Below are 27,487 nucleotides of genomic sequence, written 5' to 3'. Positions count from 1 at the left end.
CATGTAGGTTGAGTAAGATCACTGATGGCCTCAAAGGAAAGGATGAATAAAAAGAAGGGATGGGGGTCATCAAACACAAACTTAGTCAATATTACGTTTCAAGGCTAAGAAGAGACTTTGCTCTTACTGGTATCTTAAATATGGGAGTAGCTGCCACTAGGATAATTCAGGTAATATTTAGCATAATTGTTGGAAGTTTCCCACATCTGATAGCATGACTCTCTCTCTCTCTTTTTTCCCCCTTTCCATCCCTGCTATTTTTTCCTCCTTTACCTTTCTCTTCTTCCTCCTGTTTGACCTACCAGTGGTCCTTACCTGCCAGAGTCTAGGATCACCTGTTCTCCAAATTAACAAGTGTAACAGTTAAAATTTAGGAATATGGGGAGACTGAGGCAGTTAGAAATTAGTTTCTCTCTGCAAGGAGTATTATATTTTTTAGAGGTTTATTAAAGGTTAAAGATTAAAGAAAATACAGAATAAGAAAAAACACGTGCCTAGGCCAGATAACCTCACATCACGGAAGAGACTCTGCTCCAAAACGGAGCAAAAGTCCAAAAGAGACCTCAAAAGCCTTTGTAATCAGCTTAAATACCTTCTCGATCTCACCCACCTCAGAATTCCGTGGGATTACAAAGCATTTTGGGGAAGTGGAGCAAAGGCTTGTGGGGATTGAAGTCCAGAGTTCAAATCTCAATTTTACACAAGATTGCTCATCTCTAAGGCACTCAGTGGCTATGATTTCAGTGTTTAGAAGTGTCTTCTTCCTGTGCTCTTACTTAAGGGTTGTTGAGGGTTTGTTTTTTTTTTTTTAGTTATGTTTGGGTCAAGGGGAAAGTCAAAGAAGGAATGATTGCTGTGAGGAATGGATGGGATAAGAATGAAAGACAGCAGTAAGAAGTAGAAAGAGCCACCATACAATAGTCAAGGAACAGCAATAGCCTTTGAGTCAGAAGGACTTGGATTCAGATTTTGCTTCTGATAACTTTTAGCTGTGTGACCATAAGCAAGTCACCCTTTTAGTGCCCTCCAGAGCCAACAATCTAAGATTACAAATTGCAAAGGAATTGGTCATCTGCTTCAGTGGAAGAAATTCCTGCTCTGATGAAATCAAAGATGTCACCACCATAAAAAAAAGCCAAATTATTGAACTGTTGTTTTGATTTTAGTTTTTCTTCCAAGAAGTAGGATCTTTAGAGTAGGAAGACTAGAACAATGGTTAGCAGGGAATGGAGACCCCAAAATACTGAATCTGTTGATTACTTACGTGTGTGGTGTTGGGCAAGTTACTTACCTTCCTTAGACCTCATTCTTCATCTGCAAAATGAGGAGGCTGGGCCACAGCTGCTTCTGAGATGCCCTTCCAGCTCAATCTACGTCTAAGATCTTATAAACCAAGAGATGGTTGTAAAACATCTTCCCACCTTCAACATGCTCAACCCATCCGGCCTGGGAAAACTACACTATAGTAAAGTGTTATTGAAAGAACAGACAAATGCAATTGCCATACCGCAGCCAATAAATCTCTGAAAGATCTGAGAGGACAAGAGGACTAGAGAAGGGCAAATATTGTCTCCATTTTCACAAAGGGAAGAAGCTGAAGTCGGCAAACTATAGACTAGTGAAGTTGACTTCTGTTCCTGGCTAAATTCTAGAACATATCAATACATTTCTGAGCTCTCAAGGATGCGGCATTCACCGAAAGCCTTCAGTATGGCCTCGTCCCAAGCAGGTCATGTTAGAATAAATTCATTTCTTTTTTGACAGGTTAACTAGACTAAGAGATAAGGGGAATGTTGGTACAGTAAAGGGATGGGGTGTTCAGACTTCAGCGAAGCATTTGATAAGATGGAGAGAAATGGGCTCGATGTGTATGGTTAAATGATTTTGCACCTAATTGTATGTCTTCTACTCAAACAGTAGTCATTAATAAATAGATCACCGTTGACCTAGAGACAGACGTCTAATGAAATGCCCCCCAGTAGACCTGCTCGTGGTCCAGTGCTATTTGAGGTTGCTCTCAGTGAAGGACACAACATTTGGAGAAAGGAGAATGCTAACCAAATGTTTAGTGACAGAATCCAAAACCAAAACAATCCCCGTAAGGCCAAATTCCCATTCATAGGTTAAGAAAATGAGTATCACAGACAGGAGATGGGAAAAAAAATATGACTAGACCAAAGTCCCAGGGAAAAAAGATCCAGGAGTTTTCATAAGGCAACAGCGTGATATTACAGCCAAACATAATAATAATGCTCTCTGTAGATCAACAAGCAGCTATGTAATATCTATTATATTATGCACCAGCATTTATTAAACAATATTCATATACATCTACTATACGCCAGATACTTTTGTGCTACCCGTTGGGGATTCAAAAACAACAATGACAGTCTCGTGGCCTTCTGGGGGAGGGAGGGTCACAACACTTGACAGATAAGTAAGTACAAATGTCGAATGTATACAAAATAGAATGCGATGGAGGGAAAAGAGGGCACTTACAACTAGGGGAATGAGCAAAGGACATCTTGAAGGGGAGCCACAGATTCCAAAAAGATGGAGGTGTGTGGGGAGGGGGAGGACAAGAAAGTATTACAGGCATGGAGGAAAGCCTGTATGGACAAAGACATGGAGGGAGGCAGGAAATGGAATATCACATGCATGGAGCAGCAAGTTGGGCTAGTTTGACTGAAGTATATAGAATGTATACAGGGGAAGTAATGTGTATCAGCTGGTAGAGATAGGCTGAAATGAATTACTTTTGGGTTTTGTTGTCACCCATTTATTTCAGTTGTCTGACTCTTTAGGACCCCATTTAGGGTTTTCACGGCAGAGATACTGGAGTGGTTTTCTGTTTCCTTCTCAGCTCATTTTACAGATAGGGAAACTGAGACAAACAGGGATCAGTGAATTGCCCAGGGTCTCCCAACCAGTAAGTGTCTGAGGTCAGATTTGAACTCAGGAAAATGAGTCTTCTTGACTTTGGCACTCTATCCACTAGGGGGCCACTTAGCTACCTTTTGGAAGGTGATTAACTAGAAATACAGACTAAAACATACATTTTCAGGCCTTGCCAATGTGTTGATTTGTCTGATGTCATATCTGTTGACTTGGTTGCACGTGTCCTATGAGACCTGACTGAGGGAAGCAGGGGCGTTTATTCTAGAGAACAGAAGACTGGGGCAAGGGGATTCCATAGAAAACCTCAACTATTTTGAGTTATTTCATATGGGTTGGGCTTAGAACTAGGAATGATGGGATGGGTGAATTGGGCAAAGAAGCAGATTGAAGCTATATGCATAAGGAAAAGCATCCTAATAATCAGGGCAGTGGGTTCCTCTTGGTCAGAGATCTGGTTTGGATGCTACTGTAAAGGGATGCTTGGTCAGGCCTAGGTCTGGACTAGACAACTTCTGAAGGACTTTCCTGCTCTTGGATCCTATAAATCTGTGCCCCGGGTCGAAGTCAGATTGACAGATGGTGTTTGGGGCTCTCGCTAACAGTCCACTGTACTACATTGTACGTGACAGAATAGCCCCTTCACGGACACACATATGAGGCGGGGTAACCCTGGGGTGAGATGGGGAGCGTGGGGACGGCGCCCTCCTGTTCTTAACAATGGTATCAACCTTGAGCCAAGCAGAGATCCCTGTTGTTTTTCTTCCTGCGCTGACATCTACTGGTGGAACATTGGTTGTGAACAATATTCTGGAACAGGAATCGTGTCTAAAAATTCTTAGATTGTCTTTTCTAAGCCATTTCACTGCTGTGGACTGTAGTTGATAATGTCTCTGTTAAATTCACGTCGAGGCCATCCAAATCAAGGTAGAGTTGCCCAAAATGATCACTTTACAAAGCCCAGGGACCGCCTTTCCTTCAAGGCACTGAGATAAGGCCAAATAGTCCCTAAAAGAATAAACAAGGAGAGTTCCCTAAGGTTGAACCCATCCAAGTCCAGGCAGGCGCAGGGAAGGCAAGAGAGTAAAGGGAGGCAGTGCCCTGCTTTGGCCACGGTGTAGGGTATGGAAATGAGATGTGAGTAATAGTTGAGCAGGGTTCTAAGGGAGCCAAGATCCTTGTTGCCTCATCTCCCCAGGTGGATGGACTTTCTGATCTGTAGAAACTTTGTATTTGATTCAGAGTGGGTCAGTACAATTTGGTGTTTATGAAATATACTTTACGAAGCAAAGGTTATTGATCGACTCATTGAGTGATTATTTTCTTTTTTTTTAATATATTTTATTTGATCATTTGCAAGCATTATTTGTTAAAGACTTAGATCATTTTCTTTTCCTCCCCCCCACCCCCCATAGCCGACGTGTAAGTCCACTGGGCATTAGATGTTTTCTTGATTTGAACCCATTGCTTTGTTGATAGTATTTGCAGAGTGATTATTTTCTTTTTTTTTTTAAATATATTTTATTTGATCATTTCCAAGCATTATTCGTTAAAGACATAGATCATTTTCTTTTCCTCCCCCCCCCCCCACCCCCTCATAGCCGACGCGTAAGTCCACTGGGCATTAGATGTTTTCTTGATTTGAACCCATTGCTTTGTTGATAGTATTTGCATTAGAGTGTTCATTTAAAGTCTATCCTCTGTCATGTCCCCTCAACCTCTGTATTCAGGCAGTTGCTTTTTCTCGGTGTTTCCACTCCCATAGTTTATCCTTTGCTTATGAATGGTGTTTTTTTTCTCCTGGATCCCTGAAAGTTGTTCAGGGACATTACACCGCCACTAATGGAGAAGTCCATTACGTTCGATTATACCACAGTGTATTAGTCTCTGTGTACAATGTTCTCCTGGTTCTGCTCTCTCGCTCTGCATCACTTCCTGGAGGTTGTTCCAGTCTCCATGGAACTTCTCCACTTTATTATTCCTTTGAGCACAATAGTATTCCATCACCAACATATACCACAGTTTGTTCAGCCATTCCCCAATTGATGGGCATCCCCTCGTTTTCCAGTTTTGGGCCACCACAAAGAGCGCAGCTATGAATATTTTTGTACAAGTCTTTGTGTCCATTATCTCTTTGGGGTACAGACCCAGCAGTGCTATGGCTGGGTCAAAGGGTAGATATTCTTTTGTTGCTCTTTGGGCATAGTTCCAAATTGCCCTCCAGAATGGTTGGATCAGTTCACAACTCCACCAGCAATGAATTAATGTCCCTACTTTGCCACATCCCCTCCAGCATTCATTACTTTCCTTTGCTGTTATGTTAGCCAATCTGCTAGGTGTGAGGTGATACCTCAGAGTTGTTTTGATTTGCATCTCTCTGATTATAAGAGATGTAGAACACTTCTTCATGTGCTTGTTAATAGTTTTGATTTCTTTATCTGAGAACTGCCTATCCATTTCCCTTGCCCATTTATCAATTGGAGAATGGCTTGATTTTTTGTACAATTGATTTAGCTCATTATAAATATGAGTAATTAAACCTTTGTCAGAGGTTTCTATGAAGATTTTTTCCCAATTTGTTGTTTCCCTTCTGATTTTAGTTATATTGGTTTTGTTTGTACAAAAGCTTTTTAGTTTGATGTAGTCAAAATTATTTATTTTACATTTTGTGATTCTTTCTATATCTTGCTTGGTTTTAAAGCCTTTCCCCTCCCAAAGGTCTGACATGTATACTATTCTGTGTTTACCCAATTTACTTATGGTTTCCTTCTTTATGTTTAAGTCACTCACCCATTTTGAATTTATCTTGGTGTAGGGTGTGAGGTGTTGATCTATTCCTAGTCTCTCCCACACTGTCTTCCAATTTTCCCAGCAGTTTTTATCGAATAGTGGATTTTTGTCCCAAAAGCTGGGATCTTTGGGTTTATCGTATACTGTCTTGCTGAGGTCGTTTTCCCCCAGTCTATTCCACTGATCTTCCTTTCTGTTTCTTAGCCAGTACCAAATTGTTTTGATGACTGCTGCTTTGTAATATAGTTTGAGGTCTGGGACTGCAAGGCCCCCATCATATGTGTTTTTTTTCATTATTTCCCTGGATATCCTTGATCTTTTGTTCTTCCAAATGAACTTTGTTATGGTTTTTTCTAAATCAGTGAAGAAGTATTTTGGTAGTTCAATGGGTATGGCACTAAATAGATAAATAAGTTTGGGTAGGATGGTCATTTTTATTATATTGGCTCGTCCTATCCATGAGCAGTTAATGTTTTTCCAATTGTTCAAGTCTAGTTTTAGTTGTGTGGCGAGTGTTTTGTAGTTGTGTTCATCAGAGTGATTATTTTCAAAGCATATGGCTGCTTTTAATTCCTAGGATCAAAAGAAATGTCTTTAGGGGAAGTTGGGTAGCTCAGTGTGTAGAGTGCAGTGCCTGGAGTCAGGTAGACTCATCTTCCTGAGTTCAAATCTGGCTTTAGACACTCATTGGCAAATCACTTAATCCTGTTTGCCTCCGTTTCTTCATCTACAAAATGATCTTGAGAAATAAATGACAAAGACTTCCGGTTAAGATGGCGGCTTAGAGAAAGCTAAAGCTCAGATCTCCTGAAAACCCTTCCCGACCTATCTCAAACGATAAGCTCCTAAGGCGCCGAAATTCAAAACGATCAACAGCACAGACCCTGGGAACCCTCCTCCTGGACCTGGACCCGGATCAAAAGGTACGGCTCCCCTTAAAAGCCAGAACCCGAGATCCCTTGGACCTCAGGGGTAGGAGCGCAGAGTCCAAGGCTCCCGGAAGCCGCAGCCCAGCGGGGCTCAGAGAGCAGAACCCTCAGGGCCTTCTACAGTCCCGGTGAAAGTTACTGCCTGGGGCTTCCGCTGCAGAGAGCTGGTCGAAACAACAGCAACCCTCAGGGCAGGCAAGACAGCCTCACGGGCTGGATCCTGCTATCCAAGTCTCAGTGAAAGTCCTTGCCCGGAGCTTGGGAAAGCTGCAGTCCATCCCCCCGCAGGCCAACGAAACAGCCTCACGGCCAGGGATTCTGAAGGCAACTTCCGGAAAGCGAGCCGGGGGGGAGAGTGTGGCCTCGTGGTCCAACCCTTCCATTCCAGTTCCAGTGAGGCATATTCAGTTTAACCCAGGGAAAGCTCATAGAACTATCTGCCCAGGACTAAAGCCTCTGAACACCAGAAAGAGACAAGAAAAACTAATCCTCCACATTCAGAAATGGCAAACTCCACAGAACCACAGAAGCCCCAAAATACCAAGAAAAATAAGAAGAAAGGGGCGACTTTGGACACATTCTATGGAGCCAAAATACAAAATACAGAGCAGACAGAAGATAATATAAAAGAAAATGCTCCAAAACCTTCCAAAGGAAATGGAAACTCTCCACAAACCTATGAAGAATTTGAATCAGAAATGACCAAAAAGATGGAAGCCTTCTGGGAGGAAAAGTTGGAAATAATGCAAAAGAAATTCACGCATCTACAAAACCAGTTTGACCAAACTGTAAAAGAAAACCAGGCTTTAAAGGCCAGAATCAGGCAGCTGGAAGACAACGATCGTGTAAAAGAGCAAGAATCAATAAAGCAAAGCCAAAATACCAAGAAATTAGAAGAGAACATAAAATATCTCACCAACAAGGTGATAGATCTGGAAAATAGGGGGAGAAGGGATAATTTAAGAATAATTGGACTCCCAGAAAAGCCAGAAATAAACACCAAACTGGACATGGTGATACAAGATATAATCAAAGAAAATTGCCCAGAGATTCTAGAACAAGGGGGCAATACAGCCACTGACAGAGCTCACAGAACACCTTCTACACTAAACCCCCAAAAGACAACTCCCAGGAATGTAATTGCCAAATTCCAAAGCTATCAAACAAAAGAAAAAATCCTACAGGAAGCCAGAAAAAGACAATTTAGATATAAAGGAATGCCAATCAGGGTCACACAAGACCTTGCAAGTTCTACTCTGAATGATCGTAAGGCATGGAACATGATCTTCAGAAAGGCAAGAGAGCTGGGTCTCCAACCAAGAATCAGCTACCCAGCAAAACTGACTATATACTTCCAAGGGAAAGTATGGGCATTCAACAAAATAGAAGACTTCCAACTTTTTGCAAAGAAAAGACCAGAGCTCTGTGGAAAGTTTGATACCGAAAATCAAAGAGCAAGGAATACCTGAAAAGGTAAATATTAAGGAAAGGGGAAAATGTTATCTTCTTCTTTTACTCAAACTCTCTTCTATAAGGACTACATTTATATCAACCTATGTATACTAACATGTGGGGAAAATGTAATGTATAAATAGGGGGTAAAGAAAGACCAAATAGAATAATCATTCTCACACAAAGATTCACATGGGAAGGGGAGGGGAAGAAAACTCCTATAAGAAGGAGAAGAAGAGAGGGGGGGGGGGTTACTTAAACCTCAATCTCAGGGAAATCAGCTCTGAGAGGGAAAATCATCCAGATCCATTGGGATCTTGAATTCTATCTTACCCAACAAGGGTAAGGAGAAGGGAAAACCAAGGGGGGGAGGGGGAGAGGGAGAACAAAAAGGGAGGGAAAGAGAGGGGGGAGGGGGAGGGAACAAAAAGGGAGGGACTAAAAAGGGAAACATCAAGGGAGGGGACAAGGGGGACTGTTTCAAAGTAAATCACTGGACTAAAAGGTAGAGCCGAAGAAGAAAAGGTTAGAATTAGGGAAGGCAATCAAAATGCCAGGGAGTCCACAAATGACAATCATAACTTTGAACGTGAATGGGATGAACTCACCCATAAAACGTAGACGAATAGCAGAATGGATTAGAATCCAAAACCCTACCATATGTTGTCTTCAAGAAACACACATGAGGCGGGTTGACACCCACAAGGTCAGAATTAAAGGATGGAGTAAGACCTTCTGGGCTTCAACTGATAGAAAGAAGGCAGGAGTGGTAATCATGATATCTGATAAAGCCAATGCAAAAATAGACCTGATCAAAAGGGATAGGGAAGGTAATTATATTTTGTTAAAAGGGACTATAGACAATGAGGAAATATCATTAATCAATATGTATGCACCAAATAATATAGCACCCAAATTTCTAATGGAGAAACTAGGAGAATTGAAGGAAGAAATAGACAATAAAACCATACTAGTGGGAGACTTAAACCAACCATTATCAAATTTAGATAAATCAAATCAAAAAATAAATAAGAAAGAGGTAAAAGAAGTGAATGAAATCTTAGAAAAATTAGAATTAATAGACATATGGAGAAAAATAAATAGGGATAAAAAGGAATACACCTTCTTCTCAGCACTCCATGGCACATTCACAAAAATTGACCATACATTAGGTCACAGAAACATAGCACACAAATGCAGAAAAGCAGAAATAATGAATGCAGCCTTCTCAGATCACAAGGCAATAAAAATAATGATTAGTAATGGTACATGGAAAACCAAATCTAAAACCAATTGGAAATTAAACAATATGATACTCCAAAACCGTTTAGTTAAAGAAGAAATCATAGAAACAATTAATAATTTCATCGAGGAAAATGACAATGGCGAAACATCCTTCCAAACCTTTTGGGATGCAGCCAAAGCGGTAATCAGAGGTAAATTCATATCCCTGAATGCTTATATTAACAAACAAGGGAGAGCAGAGATCAATCAATTGGAAATGCAAATGAAAAAACTGGAAAGCGATCAAATTAAAAACCCCCAGCAGAAAACCAAATTAGAAATCCTAAAAATTAAGGGAGAAATTAATAAAATCGAAAGTGATAGAACTATTGATTTAATAAATGAGACAAGAAGCTGGTACTTTGAAAAAACAAACAAAATAGACAAGGTACTGGTCAATCTAGTTAAAAAAAGGAAGGAAGAAAAGCAAATTCACAGCATTAAAGATGAAAAGGGGGACAGCACCTCCAATGAGGAGGAAATTAAGGCAATCATTAGAAATTACTTTGCCCAATTATATGGCAATAAATACACCAATTTAGGAGAAATGGATGAATATATACAAAAATACAAACTGCCTAGACTAATAGAAGAGGAAATAGAATTCCTAAATAATCCCATATCAGAAATTGAAATCCAACAAGCCATCAAAGAACTTCCTAAGAAAAAGTCCCCAGGGCCTGATGGATTCACCTGTGAATTCTATCAAACATTCAGAGAACAGTTAATCCCAATACTATACAAACTATTTGACATAATAAGCAAAGAGGGAGTTCTACCAAACTCCTTTTATGACACAAACATGGTACTGATTCCAAAACCAGGCAGGTCAAAAACAGAGAAAGAAAACTATAGGCCAATCTCCCTAATGAATATAGATGCAAAAATCTTAAATAGGATACTAGCAAAAAGACTCCAGAAAGTGATCAGAAGGATCATTCACCATGATCAAGTAGGATTCATACCAGGGATGCAGGGCTGGTTCAACATTAGGAAAACCATCCACATAATTGACCACATCAACAAGCAAACTAGCAAGAATCACATGATTATTTCAATAGATGCAGAAAAAGCCTTTGATAAAATACAACACCCATTCCTATTAAAAACACTAGAAAGCATAGGAATAGAAGGGTCATTCCTAAAAATAATAAACAGTATATATCTAAAACCATCAGCTAATATCATCTGCAATGGGGATAAACTAGATGCATTCCCAATAAGATCAGGAGTGAAACAAGGATGCCCATTATCACCTCTACTATTTGACATTGTACTAGAAACACTAGCAGTAGCAATTAGAGAAGATAAAGGAATTGAAGACATCAAAATAGGCAAGGAGGAGACCAAGTTATCACTCTTTGCGGATGACATGATGGTCTACTTAAAGAATCCTAGAGATTCAACCAAAAAGCTAATTGAAATAATCAACAACTTTAGCAAAGTTGCAGGATACAAAATAAACCCACACAAATCATCAGCTTTTCTATATATCTCCAACACAGCTCAGCAGCAAGAACTAGAAAGAGAAATCCCATTCAAAATCACCTTAGACAAAATAAAATACCTAGGAATCTATCTCCCAAGACAAACACAGGAACTATATGAACACAACTACAAAACACTCGCCACACAACTAAAACTAGACTTGAACAAATGGAAAAACATTAACTGCTCATGGATAGGACGAGCCAATATAATAAAAATGACCATCCTACCCAAACTTATTTATCTATTTAGTGCCATACCCATTGAACTACCAAAATACTTCTTCACTGATTTAGAAAAAACCATAACAAAGTTCATTTGGAAGAACAAAAGATCAAGGATATCCAGGGAAATAATGAAAAAAAACACATATGATGGGGGCCTTGCAGTCCCAGACCTCAAACTATATTACAAAGCAGCAGTCATCAAAACAATTTGGTACTGGCTAAGAAACAGAAAGGAAGATCAGTGGAATAGACTGGGGGAAAACGACCTCAGCAAGACAGTATACGATAAACCCAAAGATCCCAGCTTTTGGGACAAAAATCCACTATTCGATAAAAACTGCTGGGAAAATTGGAAGACAGTGTGGGAGAGACTAGGAATAGATCAACACCTCACACCCTACACCAAGATAAATTCAAAATGGGTGAGTGACTTAAACATAAAGAAGGAAACCATAAGTAAATTGGGTAAACACAGAATAGTATACATGTCAGACCTTTGGGAGGGGAAAGGCTTTAAAACCAAGCAAGATATAGAAAGAATCACAAAATGTAAAATAAATAATTTTGGCTACATCAAACTAAAAAGCTTTTGTACAAACAAAACCAATATAACTAAAATCAGAAGGGAAACAACAAATTGGGAAAAAATCTTCATAGAAACCTCTGACAAAGGTTTAATTACTCATATTTATAATGAGCTAAATCAATTGTACAAAAAATCAAGCCATTCTCCAATTGATAAATGGGCAAGGGAAATGGATAGGCAGTTCTCAGATAAAGAAATCAAAACTATTAACAAGCACATGAAGAAGTGCTCTACATCTCTTATAATCAGAGAGATGCAAATCAAAACAACTCTGAGGTATCACCTCACACCTAGCAGATTGGCTAACATAACAGCAAAGGAAAGTAATGAATGCTGGAGGGGATGTGGCAAAATAGGGACATTAATTCATTGCTGGTGGAGCTGTGAACTGATCCAACCATTCTGGAGGGCAATTTGGAACTATGCCCAAAGGGTGCTAAAAGAATATCTACCCTTTGACCCAGCCATAGCACTGCTGGGTCTGTACCCCAAAGAGATAATGGACACAAAAGACTTGTACAAAAATATTCATAGCTGCGCTCTTTGTGGTGGCCCAAAACTGGAAAATGAGGGGATGCCCATCAATTGGGGAATGGCTGAGCAAACTGTGGTATATGTTGGTGATGGAATACTATTGTGCTAAAAGGAATAATAAAGTGGAGAAGTTCCATGGAGACTGGAACAACCTCCAGGAAGTGATGCAGAGCGAGAGGAGCAGAACCAGGAGAACATTGTACACAGAGACAAACACACTGTGGTATCATCGAATGTAATGGACTTCTCCATTAGTGGTGGTGTAATGTCCCTGAACAACTTGCAGGGACCCAGGAGAAAAAAACACCATTCATAAGCAAAGGATAAACTATGGGAGTGGAAACACCGAGGAAAAGCAACTTCCTGAATACAGAGGTTGAGGGGACATGACAGAGGATAGACTCTAAATGAACACTCTAATGCAAATACTATCAACAAAGCAATGGGTTCAAATCAAGAAAACATCTAATGCCCAGTGGACTTACGCGTCGGCTATGGGGGGTGGGGGGGGGAGGAAAAGAAAATGATCTATGTCTTTAACGAATAATGCTTTAACGAATAATGACCAAATAAAATATATTTTAAAAAAAAAAGAAAAAAAAAGAAATAAATGACAAGCCATTCTAGTATCTTGGCTAAGAAAAACTGGGACAGAATCACAAAGAGTCTGATATAACTGAACAGTAACAACAAATTATTATTTTTGTTGTTGCTTTTCAAACCCTTTTCTGAAGCATTGTATGGGTTGGAAATGATGATCTTTGAGAAGTTTATAGCCCAGTTGGTCAGATTAAAATAAGATACATTAAAAAAAATGAACCGCATACATGCATAGTTGGTGAACCAACCAAAAAAGAATCTGTGAAAAAACTAGTGTCAACAATTATTAAGTACCTACTGTGTGCAAAGGCCATTTTAAGTCTAATGGGAAGTAAATTGATAAATAAGCCATAGTGCTTGCCCTCATAGCATAGGGGAATAATATAAATCCTGAAGCTGCAAAAACTAGAAAAAAGCTGCATAAAAGCTTCAATAATTCTTCAGAATAGAGCATGATAAGATTAGATGCAAAAATACAAATCACTTGCAGAACCTGGGGGAAAAAAGATCATTTTCACCAGCGGGGATCAGGAAGACTTATTAGAAAGATTCATGTTAGGTGGGACTTTAAAAAGATGTCTGGAGGGCAGAACTCTACTGCAACATAGTCAAAAAAGAACCATTGGAGTTCAGAGGAGTGAGAGTCTCTTTGTTGTAGGAAGGCAGAGTTGGGAACCATATTGGGCAGTGGAAGCCTGCAACTTGAGCTTTGAGAACTCTTTTCTCCACTGTTTCCTCCCATCCCTATATAACTTGGCCCAAGAACTAGGAAAAGAGGCATATAAGCTCCCTGACAGGCTGCTGCTGCTTTGGGGAAAGGGATTTCATTGGATTTGATGCTCAGTCCAAGTTTTCACCAGTAATAGAAAACCCCTATTCCTGTTTGTTGCCAGAAACATTCGGGATCCTTGAAAAATGTAAATATGTTTTTTTTTTTCCAAAGTCCAACTCAAGACACAATACTGCCCAAGACATTTTCTTGCTGTATGACTCTGGGGAAGCCACAACTTCTCTGGGTCTCATTTTCATCTGTAAAACAAGAAGGTTGGACTCTCTGGCCATTACAATCCCTTATTATGATTTTTGAGGGTAGGAGGCTTTTTCGTTTTGTTTTTGTATTCTCAAGAACTATCACAGTGCCTGAAGAGAGAGTAGACAGTAAGTGCCTGTAGGATTGGATTGGATGGGATGGGATAATAATCACTCACATAATGTATATTATACTTTTACCACTTGTTGAGAGTTAAGGATGGAATAGTAAAAGAACACTGGATTTGGAGCTAGAAGCAATAACTCTGAGTGACCTTAGGCAACTCTTATCTCTCTCTATGTCTCAGTTTCCTCATCTGTAAAACAAAACCTTGATGGCCCCTTTTTTGGTCCCATCCAGTTCTAGACCTCCGGTCCTCTGATTATGTCCATTTCTCACAACATCCCATTTGTTAATGTTGCCTTACATTGGTCCCCAATCCTAATTTGTTTTTCAGATGGGTTTCCTTTTTCAAGGAGAGAACCCATGTTTGATGCTGAGCATTTTATAATGTCAGAGTTGATACAGACTTTAGAAAGCACCCAGTGCAATGCTCTCTATTCCCCTTCCCTCCTTCTCAACCTCCGATTCATTTTACAGATGAGAAAACTGATTGAGCCTGACGAAGACCAGTGGCTTGCCTATAGATTGCTATCATTCAGTTATTTTAGTTGTGTCTGACTCTATGTGATCTCATTCATGATTTTCTTAGCAGAGATACTGGAGTGGTTTTCCATTTCCCTCTCCAACTCATTTTATGGATGAGGAAACTAAAGCAAACAGGGTTAAGTGATTTGCCCAGGGTCTGTTATATTTAAAATTAATATATCTACCAGTTATTAATTTTCATAAAATTTATTAATAGAAAAGCTAGATAAGCATAGATTTAAAATCTCTTCCTTACTCTAAATTTCAGCCAGTGTTGCCTAACCTGCAAGAATCTTTCTCTCTCTCACCTGCCTGCTCCCTTCCAGAGTCTATGCAAAAGACCCGGGTGGGCTCTGCCCACTCTCTTTTATTGATGTTCACAGATGTTCCCAGATGCAACTCTAGTCTGTGAAGAACGTTGATCAACCGGTTGGCCCTCCTGGGGGGAGAGGGGATGAAATTCCCTTAGCACAGGTCACACTGCTAGTAAGTGTCTGAGGCCAGATTTGAACTCAGAAAGATGACTCTTCCTGATCCCAGGTCCTGCTTATAGATTAATTTGTTAATTATTGATTCAGTTAGGACAAGAACCCAGGCCTCCTGACTATTTTCTCCCATTACCAACATCCCCAGTGCTTAACAAATACTTGCTGATTTGAAATGGGCCAAACTGAATCAAATCGTCTATTATCATACTACCATCGACATGAAAATTTCTAGTTAGTATTGTTCATTCTTAGGTTAAATTGAGATACCAGGCAAGGGACCTGTTTTGGGGAAAGGTAACAGTCATTGAGGTAAGGCTGCCTTAGAGAAGGGATTTTTTTTTTTAAACCCTTGCTTTCTGTCTTAGCATCCATATTGTGTATTGGTTCCAAGGTAGAAGAGTGGTAAGGGCTAGAAGAGTGACTTATCCAAGGTCACCTGGATATCTAGGAAGCATCTGAGACTGGATTTGAACCCAGAATCTCTGATCTCTAGGTCAGGCTTTCAGAGAATTCTTTCAAAAAGACAATATCCATTTACAACAGTTCCTGCTTCAACTTGAATCCTATACTATAGAAAATACTGTTCTGATAGTTACATGTTCTTTTTTCTTTTTTTCTTTCTTTCTTTTTTACAGTTTTTGAATTAATTTATTTAGTCAATATAGAACATTATTCCTTGCTTACAAGAATTACATTATTTCCCTCCCTCCCCTTCCCTCATCCTTCCCACAGCCGACATGAAATTCCACTGGGTATTGCATGTGTCCTTGATCAGAACTGATTTCCATGTTGTTGGTGTTTGCATTAGGATGTTCATTTAGAGTCTACATCCCCAGCCACATCCCCTCGACCCATGTAATCAAGAAGTTGTTTTTCTTCAGTGTTTCTACTTCCACAGTTTTTCCTCTGAATGTGGATAGTGTTCTTTCTCATCGATCCCTCTAGGTTGTTCAGGGTCACTGTTGCTGCTAGTAGAGAAGTCCATTACATTCAATTGTACCACAGTGTATCAGTCTCTGTGTATGATGTCCTCTTGGTTCTGCATCAATTCCAGTTCACATGGAATTCCTCCACTTTATTATTCATTTGAGCACAATAGTATTCCATCACCAACATATGCCACAATTTGTTGAGCCATTCCCCAATTGAAGGGCATCCCCCCATTTTCCAGTTTTTTGCCACCACAAAGAGCACAGCTATGAATATTTTTATACATGTCTTTTTCCTTATTATCTCTTTGGGGCACAAACCCCAGCAGTGCTTTGGCTGGATCAAAGGGCAGACAGTCTTTTAGCATCCTTTGGGCATAGTTCCAAATTGCCCTCCAGAATGGTTGGATCAATTCACAACTCCACCAGCAATGCATTAACATCCCTACTTTGCCACATCCCCTCCAGCATTCATTACTTTCCTTTGCTGTCATGTTAGCCAATCTGCTAGTTGTGAAGTGATACCTCAGAGTTGTTTTGATTTGCATCTCTCTGATTATAAGATTTAGAGCACTTTTTCATGTGCTTATTAATAATCTAAAAAAATAGATTTCTTTAACTGAAAATTGCCTATTCATGTCCCTTGCCCATTTTTCAATTGGAGAATGGCTTGATTTTTTTGTACAGTTGGTTTAGCTCTTTATAAATTTGAGTAATGAGACTTTTGTCAGAGTTTTTTGTTATGAAAATTGTTTCCCAATTTGTTGCTTCCCTTCTAATTTTGGTTGCATTGGTTTTGTTTGTACAAAATCTTTTTAATTTGATGTAATCAAAATTATTTATTTTACATTTTGTGATTTTTTTCTAGCTCTTGCTTGGTTTTAAAATCTTTCCTTTCCCAAAGATCTGACATGCATATTATTCTGTGTTCACCTAATTTGCTTATAGTTTGCTTCTTTATATTCAAGTCATTCACCTATTCTGAGTTTATCTTGATGTAGGGTGTGAGGTGTTGATCCAAACCTAATCTCTCCCATATTGTCTTCCAATTTTCCCAGCAGTTTTTGTTTAATAGTGTATTTTTATCCCAAAAGCTGGGATCTTTGGGTTTGTTATAGACTTTCTTGCTGAGGTCATTTACCCCAAGTCTATTCCACTGATCCTCCTTTCTGTCTCTTAGCCAGACCCATATTGTTTTGATGACCACTGATATACTATAGTTTGAGATCTGGGACTGCAAGACCTCTTTCCTTCGCATTTTTTTTTTCATGATTTCCCTGGATATCCTTCATCTTTTGTTCTTCCAAATGAACTTTGTTATGGTTTTTTCGAGTTCAGTAAAAAAAGTTTTTTGGTAGCTCAAAGGGTAGTTACATTTTCTTAAAACAGAAAACGGACATCAGACACAACTCTGTTCTTTCTAAGTCTAAGTCCCCAACCCTCTTACCATGGCAGAAGACCCTGGGGCATCTGGGCTCATCTCCCATAGTCTGGGACTTGGAGATGGATCTGCTCGTTTCCACCAGTAGGGGGAGCTCAAAAGTGAGCCCAAGAGGCTGTTTTTCCTCCAGTGGGTCCAAGGGTCTCTATTTGCTCTGTGGAAGCTCTGCTACTGTCTAAGCTCCCAACCTTAAGGCAGGGAAAGAAACATCCTTCCTGTTGTATCCTCAGGTCTGGTTTCATTATATCTGCTACGGTTTGCACTCTTAGTCTTATCAAGGGGAATTATCTGGCTGGCTGGGCTTCTGTGGGGGGATACGTTGTCTACTTTTGCAGAGGATCTGTGGTTTCATGGATAAGTCGGGAACTAACTCCTTGTCCAAGACAGGTGGTACCTGCTCTGCTGCAATATAGAGCCTCAGAAGCACCAAGAGGTTAAGTGATTGCCTGGGGACACACAGCTTGTGTCGGGGACAGGATATGAACTCAGCTCTTTTGAATGAGGTGTATTACTATCCACTCTACTGCCTTTTTTGTTGTCTAGTTATTTTTCAGGCATGTCTGACTCTTCTTGACCCCCTTTCGGGGGAGAAGGAGGAGTTTCTTGGCAAAGATACTCGAATGTTTGTCATTTCCTTATCCAGCTCATTTTATAGATGATAAAATAGATACAAAGAGGATTAAAGGACTTACCCAAGATCACATAGATAGTAAGTGTCTGAGGCTATATTTGTACTTAGGTCTTCCTAATTCCAGACTCTACCAAGCTGCCCTTACTAAATGCTTATCTTGAACTTTATTTCAGGTCCTTTGTGTTTGGCAGTCCCTGGACAATCAACTCCCCCCCTCCCCCCTGCCCTTCTCCCCGCTCCTGGCTTTATGGTGACTGGTTTAAAAAAAAGTGGGTTCCTTAACATCTTGTGTGAGCTAAAAAGTACTGCAACACACTCATCCCTCTAAGCTCTTCTCTGCAGAGACATCTAGCCTAAGCTCTGTGGTTCCATGAAGACAGAACCAAGATAAAGCATTTGTTACATCTCATCGGTACTATATTTCCAAAACTGTGCTAGGAACCATGAGGCAAGTCAACAAGAATTTAGTGCTGTGTTGGCAAACCTATGGCAGACATGCCGGAGAGAGCTGCTTCCCTCTTCTCCACTGTGCTGGAGGATATTTCTCCCATCAATCACCCCTCTGCCCAGCAGCCCAATGGGAGCGCTTCCTTCTTCCCTTGTCTGGGGTAAGAAGGCAGCTCATATGCAGCGTGAGGGTTTCAGTTTGGGCACTTGGTCTCTAAAAGGTTTGCCATTACTAGTAAATGTTTACTATGTGCCAGGCATTAGGCTAAGTGCTAAGAATATAAATATAATTAGAAAGAACAGTCCCTACCCTCATTAATAATCACTATGAAAATATTTGTTAGCATTTACAAAGCACCTTAATGTTTGCAAAACACTTGACAAATATCTCATTTTATCCTCTCAACAACCGTGGGGATAGATATTATTGTTAGCCCCATTTTACTGATGAGGAAACTAAGTCAGACAGAGGACAAATGCCTTCCTTGGGGTCATACGGCTCATATATATTTGGGGCAGAGTTTGAACTCAGCTTGTTCTGATTGTGGGACCAACTATCTACCTTACCAACTATCTGTCCCAGCTCTTCTAAAGGATAGGGAGTCAACATATAAAAAAGAGCTGAAAAGGTGGGGGACTCAGGCAGGAGCATGGTAGAGAATGTCTAGAGAGTCAGAGGGTGAAGACATGGTTGGCCTGAGCATTTTCCTTAAAATCAAGGTTCAGGGAAGAAGTGGCTAGGTAGGAATGGAGGGATGGGGCGTCTGTACCCACAAAGGGGAGACTCAGAAAGCAAAGTGGTCAAAGTCAGAAAGGAGAGATAAAATGAAAAGATTGGCCCAGGGTTTGACCCTGGTTCTATGGTGTCTTCCTTAACCATATGTTACGTCAGAACAATCTGTTGTTGTCTGTGCCACGTGCAGCCCATGAAACATTTCCTTCACTAGTGGAGATAGCTGCCTGTACCAAAACTTAACCAACCTTAATGTGAAAAATTCAGTCAGATGAATAATTTCAAAAACTAAGCTACCCCATGTAGTTGGTTTTTAAAAATTCAATTATACTTATTATTTATGAATTCAAACTGGCATGTGTGGGTAGATAAATCACCCTGAGGGACTCCCATCTGGCTAAAAGTGAATGAAAATGGAGGGAGGGGAATTTTCATTGACTGAAAAAAAATAAAATTTAATTTAAAACATATTTTAAAAGAGGGGCAGCTAGGTGGCTAGGGGATAGAGAACCAGGCCTAGTGAAGGGTTCTTGAGTTCAAATTTGGCCTTAGAAACTTCCTGTCAATGTGACCCTAGGCAGCTAACATATCCCCAGACAGAATGTAAGAGTTAAAAAAGGAAAAAAGAATTGATACTAAGCATTAGTTCCAAGGCAGGAAAAATGTAAGGCTAGCAACTGCAGTTAAATGGCTTACCCAGTGTCAATTACCCAGTGTCAACATAGCTAGGAAATGTCTGAAGTTAGATTTGAATCCAGAACCTCCCATAGCCAAGCCTAGCACTCTTATCCAGAGCCACCTAACTGCCTCTTTAATTCCCATGTTAAAGGGGAATGATGTGGCTACCATGACTGCATTGTAGGCATTTGAGAGCACTACAGTTAACTCTTGGAAGGGCATTGGTATGAATGATGCAGTTTTAGCTCAGAACAGGCAGGTTTCCCATCAGCCAACAGAGTCCAAAAAGTTTGTGTTTCTCAAGGAGCCTCACATGTGGCCCAAACCTAAGAGCATCGTATTTATTATTGTGATGAACATGATTATTATTATTCTGGCTTATAGAAAGCCAGAATTTTTATTATAGCTGAGAAGTGGGCATAAAACAGTTCCTCTAAAAGTCTGACACATTCTCCCACTAGTATGTACAGAATCCAGGGGAACAGATGAGCAAACAACTGGCTTTGCTGCCCCTCAACCCCCAAATGTATGCAGGACACACTTTTAAGTTTAATCTGCATTAATTAACATTTTCTCCATCACTTTCTGAAGATTAGCCAATAAAAAATATCAAACCCTGCTTTGTAGTTTTCTGAGGTGCAGATGCTGCCACTGAAAAGTCAACCTCGCAATTTCTAGTCCTTGAAAGTTCTTTTGTGGAGCCTGCAAAATGTTCTTTTTAGCTATGCCATCTGTGGATACTTAAGTCTATACTTGGTTAGTTCTTGGATTCTCTTGCTGCACACATTGTCATCAGATGATCTGAAGATGTTTCTAGAATGGCAGAAGTCTTCCAGATCTTTCCTCCTTCAGTCAAGGGGAGAGTATGTGTAATTGATTATTTTTAAGTGCATTTTAGTGGATAATGGATATCTTTTGTGTTGATCTCACTATATTTTCCCAATATATCTTTTCCTTCTCCCCCTTCCAGAGAGCCATCCCTTAGAAAGAAGAATAAAAAGGGTGGTGATGGGGGGGGGGGCTGTTCAAAATAATTAACCAACATTTTATTCAGTGTTCCACACAATGGGCCCAACACTTCTGTAAAGAAAAGTAGGGAGAAGTACTTATTCATATCTCCTTTGTGGGGCTAACTCTGGTCATTCCAATTTCTCCCCATTCACCTTGTTTTAATCATTATGTATATTGTTTTCCGGACTGCTTGTTTCTTTTTCATCTGTTCATATTAGTCTTCTGATGTTGCTCCAAATCCACTATATTCATGAACCATCATTTGTTTAGCCTTCTCCCAAGTGTTGGGCATCTACTTTTGTTTTCTAGTTTTTTGCTACCATAAAAATCAGTATGATATTTTAAACAAAACTAAAGCATACTGTCTTGGACCTTCCTTCCTTTGCAAGTGGCCAGCAAGGATGAGAGAATCCCAGTAATACAGTTATGGCAGAAGAGAGAGGAAACCTTGGAATGAGTATTTTATTCTTGTATCTAATTTCTTTTCCTTTTTTTCTTATAGAGAAATATAGACACTGGAAATCTGATCAAAAGGTATGTATCTTAAGCAGCACCAAAATTATGTATTCTCAGATTTTACATTCTAGAGATTTTCAAAGTCAAAACAGTATTGCTTAAAGGTGGCTAATCTTTCTTTGAAAGGAGGGTCTGTTTGTTTTTTGCCTTTTGCACTAGCACTTAGAACAATGCCTGACACATAATATGCATTCAATAAATGCTAGCTGATTGAACAACTGATCTTAGTATTGTATTTTACTTTTAGATTTTTCAAATATGCAGAGAGCCTTTGGCCTTTGATCTGAAATGCTTAAAAAAAAAACCAACCCTTTACTTTCTGTCTTAGTAAGACGCTAAGACAGGAGGGCAAGTAAAAATTTAAGGCAGAGTTAAGTGACCTGCTTTGGGTAACACAGCTAAGAAGTGTTTGAGGTCATATTTGAACCTAGATCTTCCTGACTCCAGGCCTGGCATTCTATCCCCTGAGCCATTAGGTGCCGCTGATATGCTTTTATATTTAAAAAATCTACTGATACATTTTGTTTGAACACAACAGATACCACCCATCAAACATTCAAATAATAGTCTTTCACAAAGCCCTACAAGCTTATGGATTGCCAGTATGATAAAGGACTGGTCCTTTAACATTGATCTTGCAGTACTAATATTGGCCATTGCATTTGGCCTGAGTTCTCCCACCTTAACAGGTCAACTTTATTTGTCATTTTAGTCTTTGTATACATTGTTCTAAGATGTTTTTTAGAAAATAAATAATGGCAAAGACAAATCTTGCCTTTGAAATTGTTGACCAGCTACCTTCCATAAGAAATGGAAAGAAAACTGAGCAAAGAAGTATGGAGGACCCATTTGGTAGGCCTAGCTTTGACACTAATTTAATTGGATGGCCCTGGGCAAGAGCCTTCAAACTTGGAACTGAGCCTCCTCTTCCTGTAAAATGGTCACTATTTCATGGGATACTGGTGAGAATCACCTTGATAAAGAGAAAGACAAACATCTTGCAAAACCTAAAGCAGGGGTCCCCCCCAATTGAGTATGGCAGCCTGCAGAGACAGAGGAGCAGTCTGCTCAATATTTCCTTGCAAGGAGAGGTTTGGGAGCTTTGAAATGCCCCCAAATCTTTATTTTTAGACTCGTCCAGGGTCTGCTAAAGGCCATAGCATGCCACCTCCTCCTCTCCTCCATGTCTCCCTCCCCTTGGAACTCTTCCCCACCCAGGAGTCCATTGTAAAACACTAGTGTTATCTCATCCTCCAACACTTCCCTCCTTGCTCATCCAAACTTGCCTATCCTATATGTTACACCTTTAGGATGCTACCACCCTGGAGCTAATCTGATAAAAACCCATACTAATGGATTGCTGAGTTAGCATGTCGTCCTGAGTCCTCTGGTACTATGTTGGCATTTTTAACAAGATCTTGTGTACCTTCAAGTGTAACATGACTTGGGACACTTCAGGTGGTTGGTGGTGAGATTGTTGGGCAGGGGTGCTTTTGTTATCCTGCAAGTCCCGTGCAATAAGTGGCCACCCACTCTGTCTCTACATTGATAACCCCATGCCTAGAATGCCTAGTATTGGGGCTCTGGGCTTAACACAAAGCAACAAGGCAGCAGACATTTATGAAGCTTGGCCGTGTGCCAAACACTGGAGGTACAAACACAATGAAAAAAGGCTGGACCCTGCTCTCAGACAACCCACAAAAGGGGTCTAAATAGCACGTGTATAACCTATTTCCAATTGTTTCATGGGGGAGTGAAGGGAGGAAGGGAGAGAATTTGGAACTCAGAATGTGAGAAAATGAATATTAAAAATTGTTTCTACATGCAATTGGGGAAACATTAAATATTACTGAAAATAAGAGGATATGAGAAGATACTCTCCGGGGGGGGGGGCATTGATGGATCCCAACAGTCTCCTTTCCCTCTTTCTTTCCTCTTTACTGGGATTAGGGAGAGGTAGGGAGACACAGAGGCTTATATGTAGTGGGTCAAAATACTGGGTGACATTTATAGCACCCCTCCTCCCAATTCACATGTCCAAACTTGCAATCACTCAGCATGTTGGGGAAAGGCATCTATGTATTGTGTGTATACATGAAACGTGCATGCACGGTGAATTAGATGATTATGTATGGTTTTGGATTATCTCTGCCAAATCTTTCCTCACTGACTTGAATGAATGAGAGATTGCTATGAGTTGTAGCAGGAGATCTTGGATCTTTGCATATAACCAAAGCTGGGAAGCATTAACAGAGAAGGGAGAATTCCTCTCTACTCTCAATCCCCTCCCCACACAAGTAGCATTTATCTAGTGTCTGGAGTAATGGAGTAACCCCTAAGAATTAAGACAAAATTGAAAAAATTATTTACTCTTAACATTCCAAATAACCTTTTTTTTTTCAAAAATAAATGAAAAAAAAAACCAAACCCTAACTGCTTCTTCATCTTTTGTTTCTATTTTAGATGATGGAGGCTGAACACCAGAGGTATGAAAGCCTTCAAAAACCTTTTTGATGATAGGAGACTTAATGTGGTCTGGTTTCCCCCCCTCAAAAAATGCAAGGGGGGAGCCACAAGTTTCCTTTTTCACTCCTTTCCCATAATCCCTTGTATAACTAACTTCATGCTATAATCTATTATATCTATTATATTGTACTGTTGTCACACTGAGGCCTTGGTATAATTGGATCCCTGGGGATGGTACTTTTTAGGTAATACCTAATGAGCAAAACTTTTTAGGCCTGCTCTGTTCAAGACCCTTTCCTTACAGTGATTTTCCTTTGGTACTCATAGTACCGAAGAGTGGGAAAGTCCTAAACTTAGAACCAGAAGAATTTTGCTTTGGAATCCTGGAACCTTTGTTTTTACCACCCACTAGTTCCATGACATTGGCTGTCATTACTTTCTGAGGCTCAATTTTTCTCATCTGTGGAGTTGAAAGGATAACAGTATATTATCTAACTCTTGAGACTGAGGCAAGAATCTGATGGGGGCTATATGTTGGAAGCATTTCATGACAATAAAGAGCTAGGATATTGTTACTGCCACAAGTAACCCCACTAGCATGGGATAAAAAAAAAATAAGCCTTACTTAGATTGAATTTTGCCCCAGGTGACATTATTATGAGATTCTAGAGCACAATGCCAACCGTGGCAGGTTGGTTAGTTTTCACTGACACAGGCCAGTCATGCTAGGTCGGTCAGATTTGACTATCACTCATGCTGCTTCTTGTCACTCAGAGTGGCCATTAGCCACTGGCCAAGAGAAATTGATGAGCTTTCCTACTGCTTGTCAGAGAAGGGACGAAGGTATTTTAGGATGATTTCTGACCCCTGTTTTTATGGTGTTGTTGTATCTTATCTATATTTGTTCTGTCTCCCACTTCTGCAAAGCTATCAGCTCTTTGCTTTAGTTTTGCCAATTTAGTTATCAGGGTATTGACTCACCTTTCTAAAAGCTGCTCTTAAAATTTAGGTTAAGCTGCCACCATTTCCTCTGGTCACACCAGGCACTGTCTGCCCCAGATTCATGACAATGGATATCTTCTCAAGCCCCTACTGACTGATAACCACAAAATTTTTTGTAACCTTTTAAAAAAATTATTTTTAATTTAATTTAAAAAAATTATCTTTGTTTTATACCAATAACAAATTTACACAGAAGTTTTCCAAAGTTATATGATTCATGTTGCCTCCCTCCCTTCTTCCTATTCTAGAGTTGACAAGCAATTCCACTGGGTTGTGCATGTATTTTGATAACCTTTTTATTTTAAAAGTATACCTCTTTAATAAAACAGCTACATAGTGATATCATGTGTACATTAAAGCAGATCCCATTTTCAAAGCAGACTCTTACGATACAATTAGCTTCCTTTCTTTGCTGTCCCTCTTTTTAAAAAACCCTTACCTTCCATCTTAGGATCAATACTGCACATTAATTCCAAGGCAGAAGAGAGATAAGAGGTAGACAGTTAGGGGTTAAGTGGCTTGAACCAGGAAGGATCACATAGCTAGCATATTCTGAACATAGTCTGAAGTTAATTGTCAGATTTTAATCCAGGATCTCCCATCTTTAGACCCGGATCTTAATTCACTAGGCCACCTACTGCCCTTCTTTACTATCTCATAGTGGATACTATTCTATCTCTTTCTTTTATCCTTATTCTCAGTTTTAAAGAAAGCCAGCCTTGGTTGTTTTCGGCTACTCAAACTTTGGCCAACCCTTCCAAAGCTATATTGGATTCTCTAGACTTCTTGCTTAGCATTCTCCTTTCCTGTCTCTCCATTCACAGAATCTGTCTTAATTATCAGGAGAATTTACCAGAAAAAAGTAAGTCAGTTCCAGGTTGTGGGTGGCTGAGTGGGAACTATGGTGGGATGACTCAGACCCTGAGATTTAGAAAGCACCAACAGTAGTGAAGCAACAAAGAATAATAGCACTTCAGAGCAGGAATAATTAGTTAACAGACAGAGGGCTAAGGAGAAGCCTCTTCCTCTCTCCTTGCCAGAAATGGCCTCGTGCCAATGAGCCAGGATCTCTGTCTCCTCTCCTCTCTCTCTTCCAAACTGGATCTTAAGATCTACTTTATAATACTTGCCCTGGGTACAAAAATTCCCATTTATGGTTCTGGTGAGAGGCAGTGGGGGACAGAGCCATGGAAAAGATAGCAGGGCTGAGGTAGCTAAATAGGTCTGACAAATGTTAAATGGCTACGTGAGAGACTCTAGCCAGAAGGCTGGTCAGTATAGGAAAGAATGTATGAAAATGACACTGTAGTAGTCAGAGTGGTACGGAGACAGATAAGGGGCTGACTTTTGAGAGGCAGTGTGGCATAGTAGATGGAGTGCTGGGTTTAGAATCAGGAAGCCCCACGTTCAAATTCTGTCTCAGATACTCATCCTCTTTAGCTCCTCTCAGCCTCATTCTCCCCATTCATAAAGTGAAAGCAATGAATTTGATGATCTCCAAGGTCCCTTCCAGCTCTAATTCTATTATCCTATGATGTTATAAATAGGCATCGTATAAGATGGGGCAGGGGAGAAAGGAAGGAAGACAAGACTCATGTATGGAGCCTCAAGCTTGGAGGCAGAAAGGTAGAGTTCAGGCCAAGAGACTGTTGAAACCTGGAAGAGATGGGCTGGATAAACTAGGTAGTCAACAGAGCCTCGTGTCCGGTAGACAAAGCCACAGGGACCAGGTAAAGAAGAGCCTAGGGATGAAAGTGAAGGAATCATTGCCATGTACATGGTCAACTCTCCAAAGCCTTCTATCTGTACAAGTCAGGAAACCCAAGAAGCACCAACCCCCTTTCTTTGCCTAGCTCCCTCGAGTCTTAAATTTTCCTTTCACTTTGCTCTATACAAAGACCCAATGCAACAATTCTTTCCCCCCTTATTTAACCAGGATTGACTTTAATCTGATTTGTATCCAATAGGCTGCTACTTACTGTTCTTTCACATCTTGTGCTTCCTTCAGAAACCTTCACTTACAGTGTTAAGCTACCAAAGCCATTTATAGGAAATTTTGAGCAGAGAAGTTAATGTAAAAGGTTTCACGGCACCCCATTCATTACCCTGCAGGCATCCTGAGGACAGGGATGGGGTCTCCTATACCTGTAGGGTCTCACAGAGGTACTTATCTAAGTGAGAGGGCTGCTCACAGAGTTCAGAGAACAAAATCAGTGCTTATATCCATTGCCTTGACTTTCTAAAAGTAGTGATTTCTCTGGACATCAGACCATTCCCAACTAATAAAAATTTGCCTAAAAGTTGGTTCTTTAAAATTTAGAATATATTTTCCTACAGAAACGATGTCATATGCAGTGGCTAGGACTCCAAGGTATCCCCATTTAAATTATAATGTTCCTATAACACAATAGGGTTTAAAAAAAAGCCCTTACCTTCTGTCTTACAATCAATACCAACTCTCTATTCTAAGGCAGAAGAGTGATAAGGGCTGGAAAATTGGGATTAAATGGACTTGCCCAGGATCACATTGCTATGAAGTGTCTGAGGCCAGAACCTCCTGTTTCCAGGCCTGATTCTCCATCTACTGAGTCATCTATCTAGCTGTGCCAACACTATAAGTTTTTGATTAAATGAGTAGAAAACTGTTGTTAGAAAAAATTCAGGATCTTGTTGGTGTGGGTA

At 40.0% G+C, this 27,487-nt stretch overlaps 1 protein-coding gene across 8 annotated transcripts in view; it reads left to right on the top strand.

Annotated features, from left to right (window-relative positions):
• C7H3orf22 (chromosome 7 C3orf22 homolog) overlaps nucleotides 1–27,487 on the top strand; it is a 67,935-nt gene that overhangs the window by 3,349 nt on the left and 37,099 nt on the right. For 5 of the 8 annotated variants that reach the window (XM_016424522.2, XM_016424520.2, XM_016424519.2 and 2 more), the window contains exons 1-3: nucleotides 3,724–3,822; nucleotides 21,324–21,355; nucleotides 23,801–23,823. In XM_016424522.2, the coding sequence (XP_016280008.1) occupies nucleotides 3,783–3,822; nucleotides 21,324–21,355; nucleotides 23,801–23,823 (95 nt within the window). In that variant the 5' untranslated portion in view covers nucleotides 3,724–3,782. Of the gene's footprint in view, nucleotides 1–3,723; nucleotides 3,823–21,323; nucleotides 21,356–23,800; nucleotides 23,824–27,487 lie in introns of those variants that run through there. The other 3 variants (XM_016424518.2, XM_007500299.3, XM_007500300.2) reach the window with 2 other exon arrangements.

The sequence above is a fragment of the Monodelphis domestica genome, chromosome 7 (genome assembly GCF_027887165.1).
Source record: "Monodelphis domestica isolate mMonDom1 chromosome 7, mMonDom1.pri, whole genome shotgun sequence".
In the NCBI taxonomy this organism is placed as follows: domain Eukaryota; kingdom Metazoa; phylum Chordata; class Mammalia; order Didelphimorphia; family Didelphidae; genus Monodelphis; species Monodelphis domestica.
The sequence above is the reverse complement of the archived record's forward strand: the minus strand, read 5'-3'. Positions and strand labels throughout refer to the sequence as shown.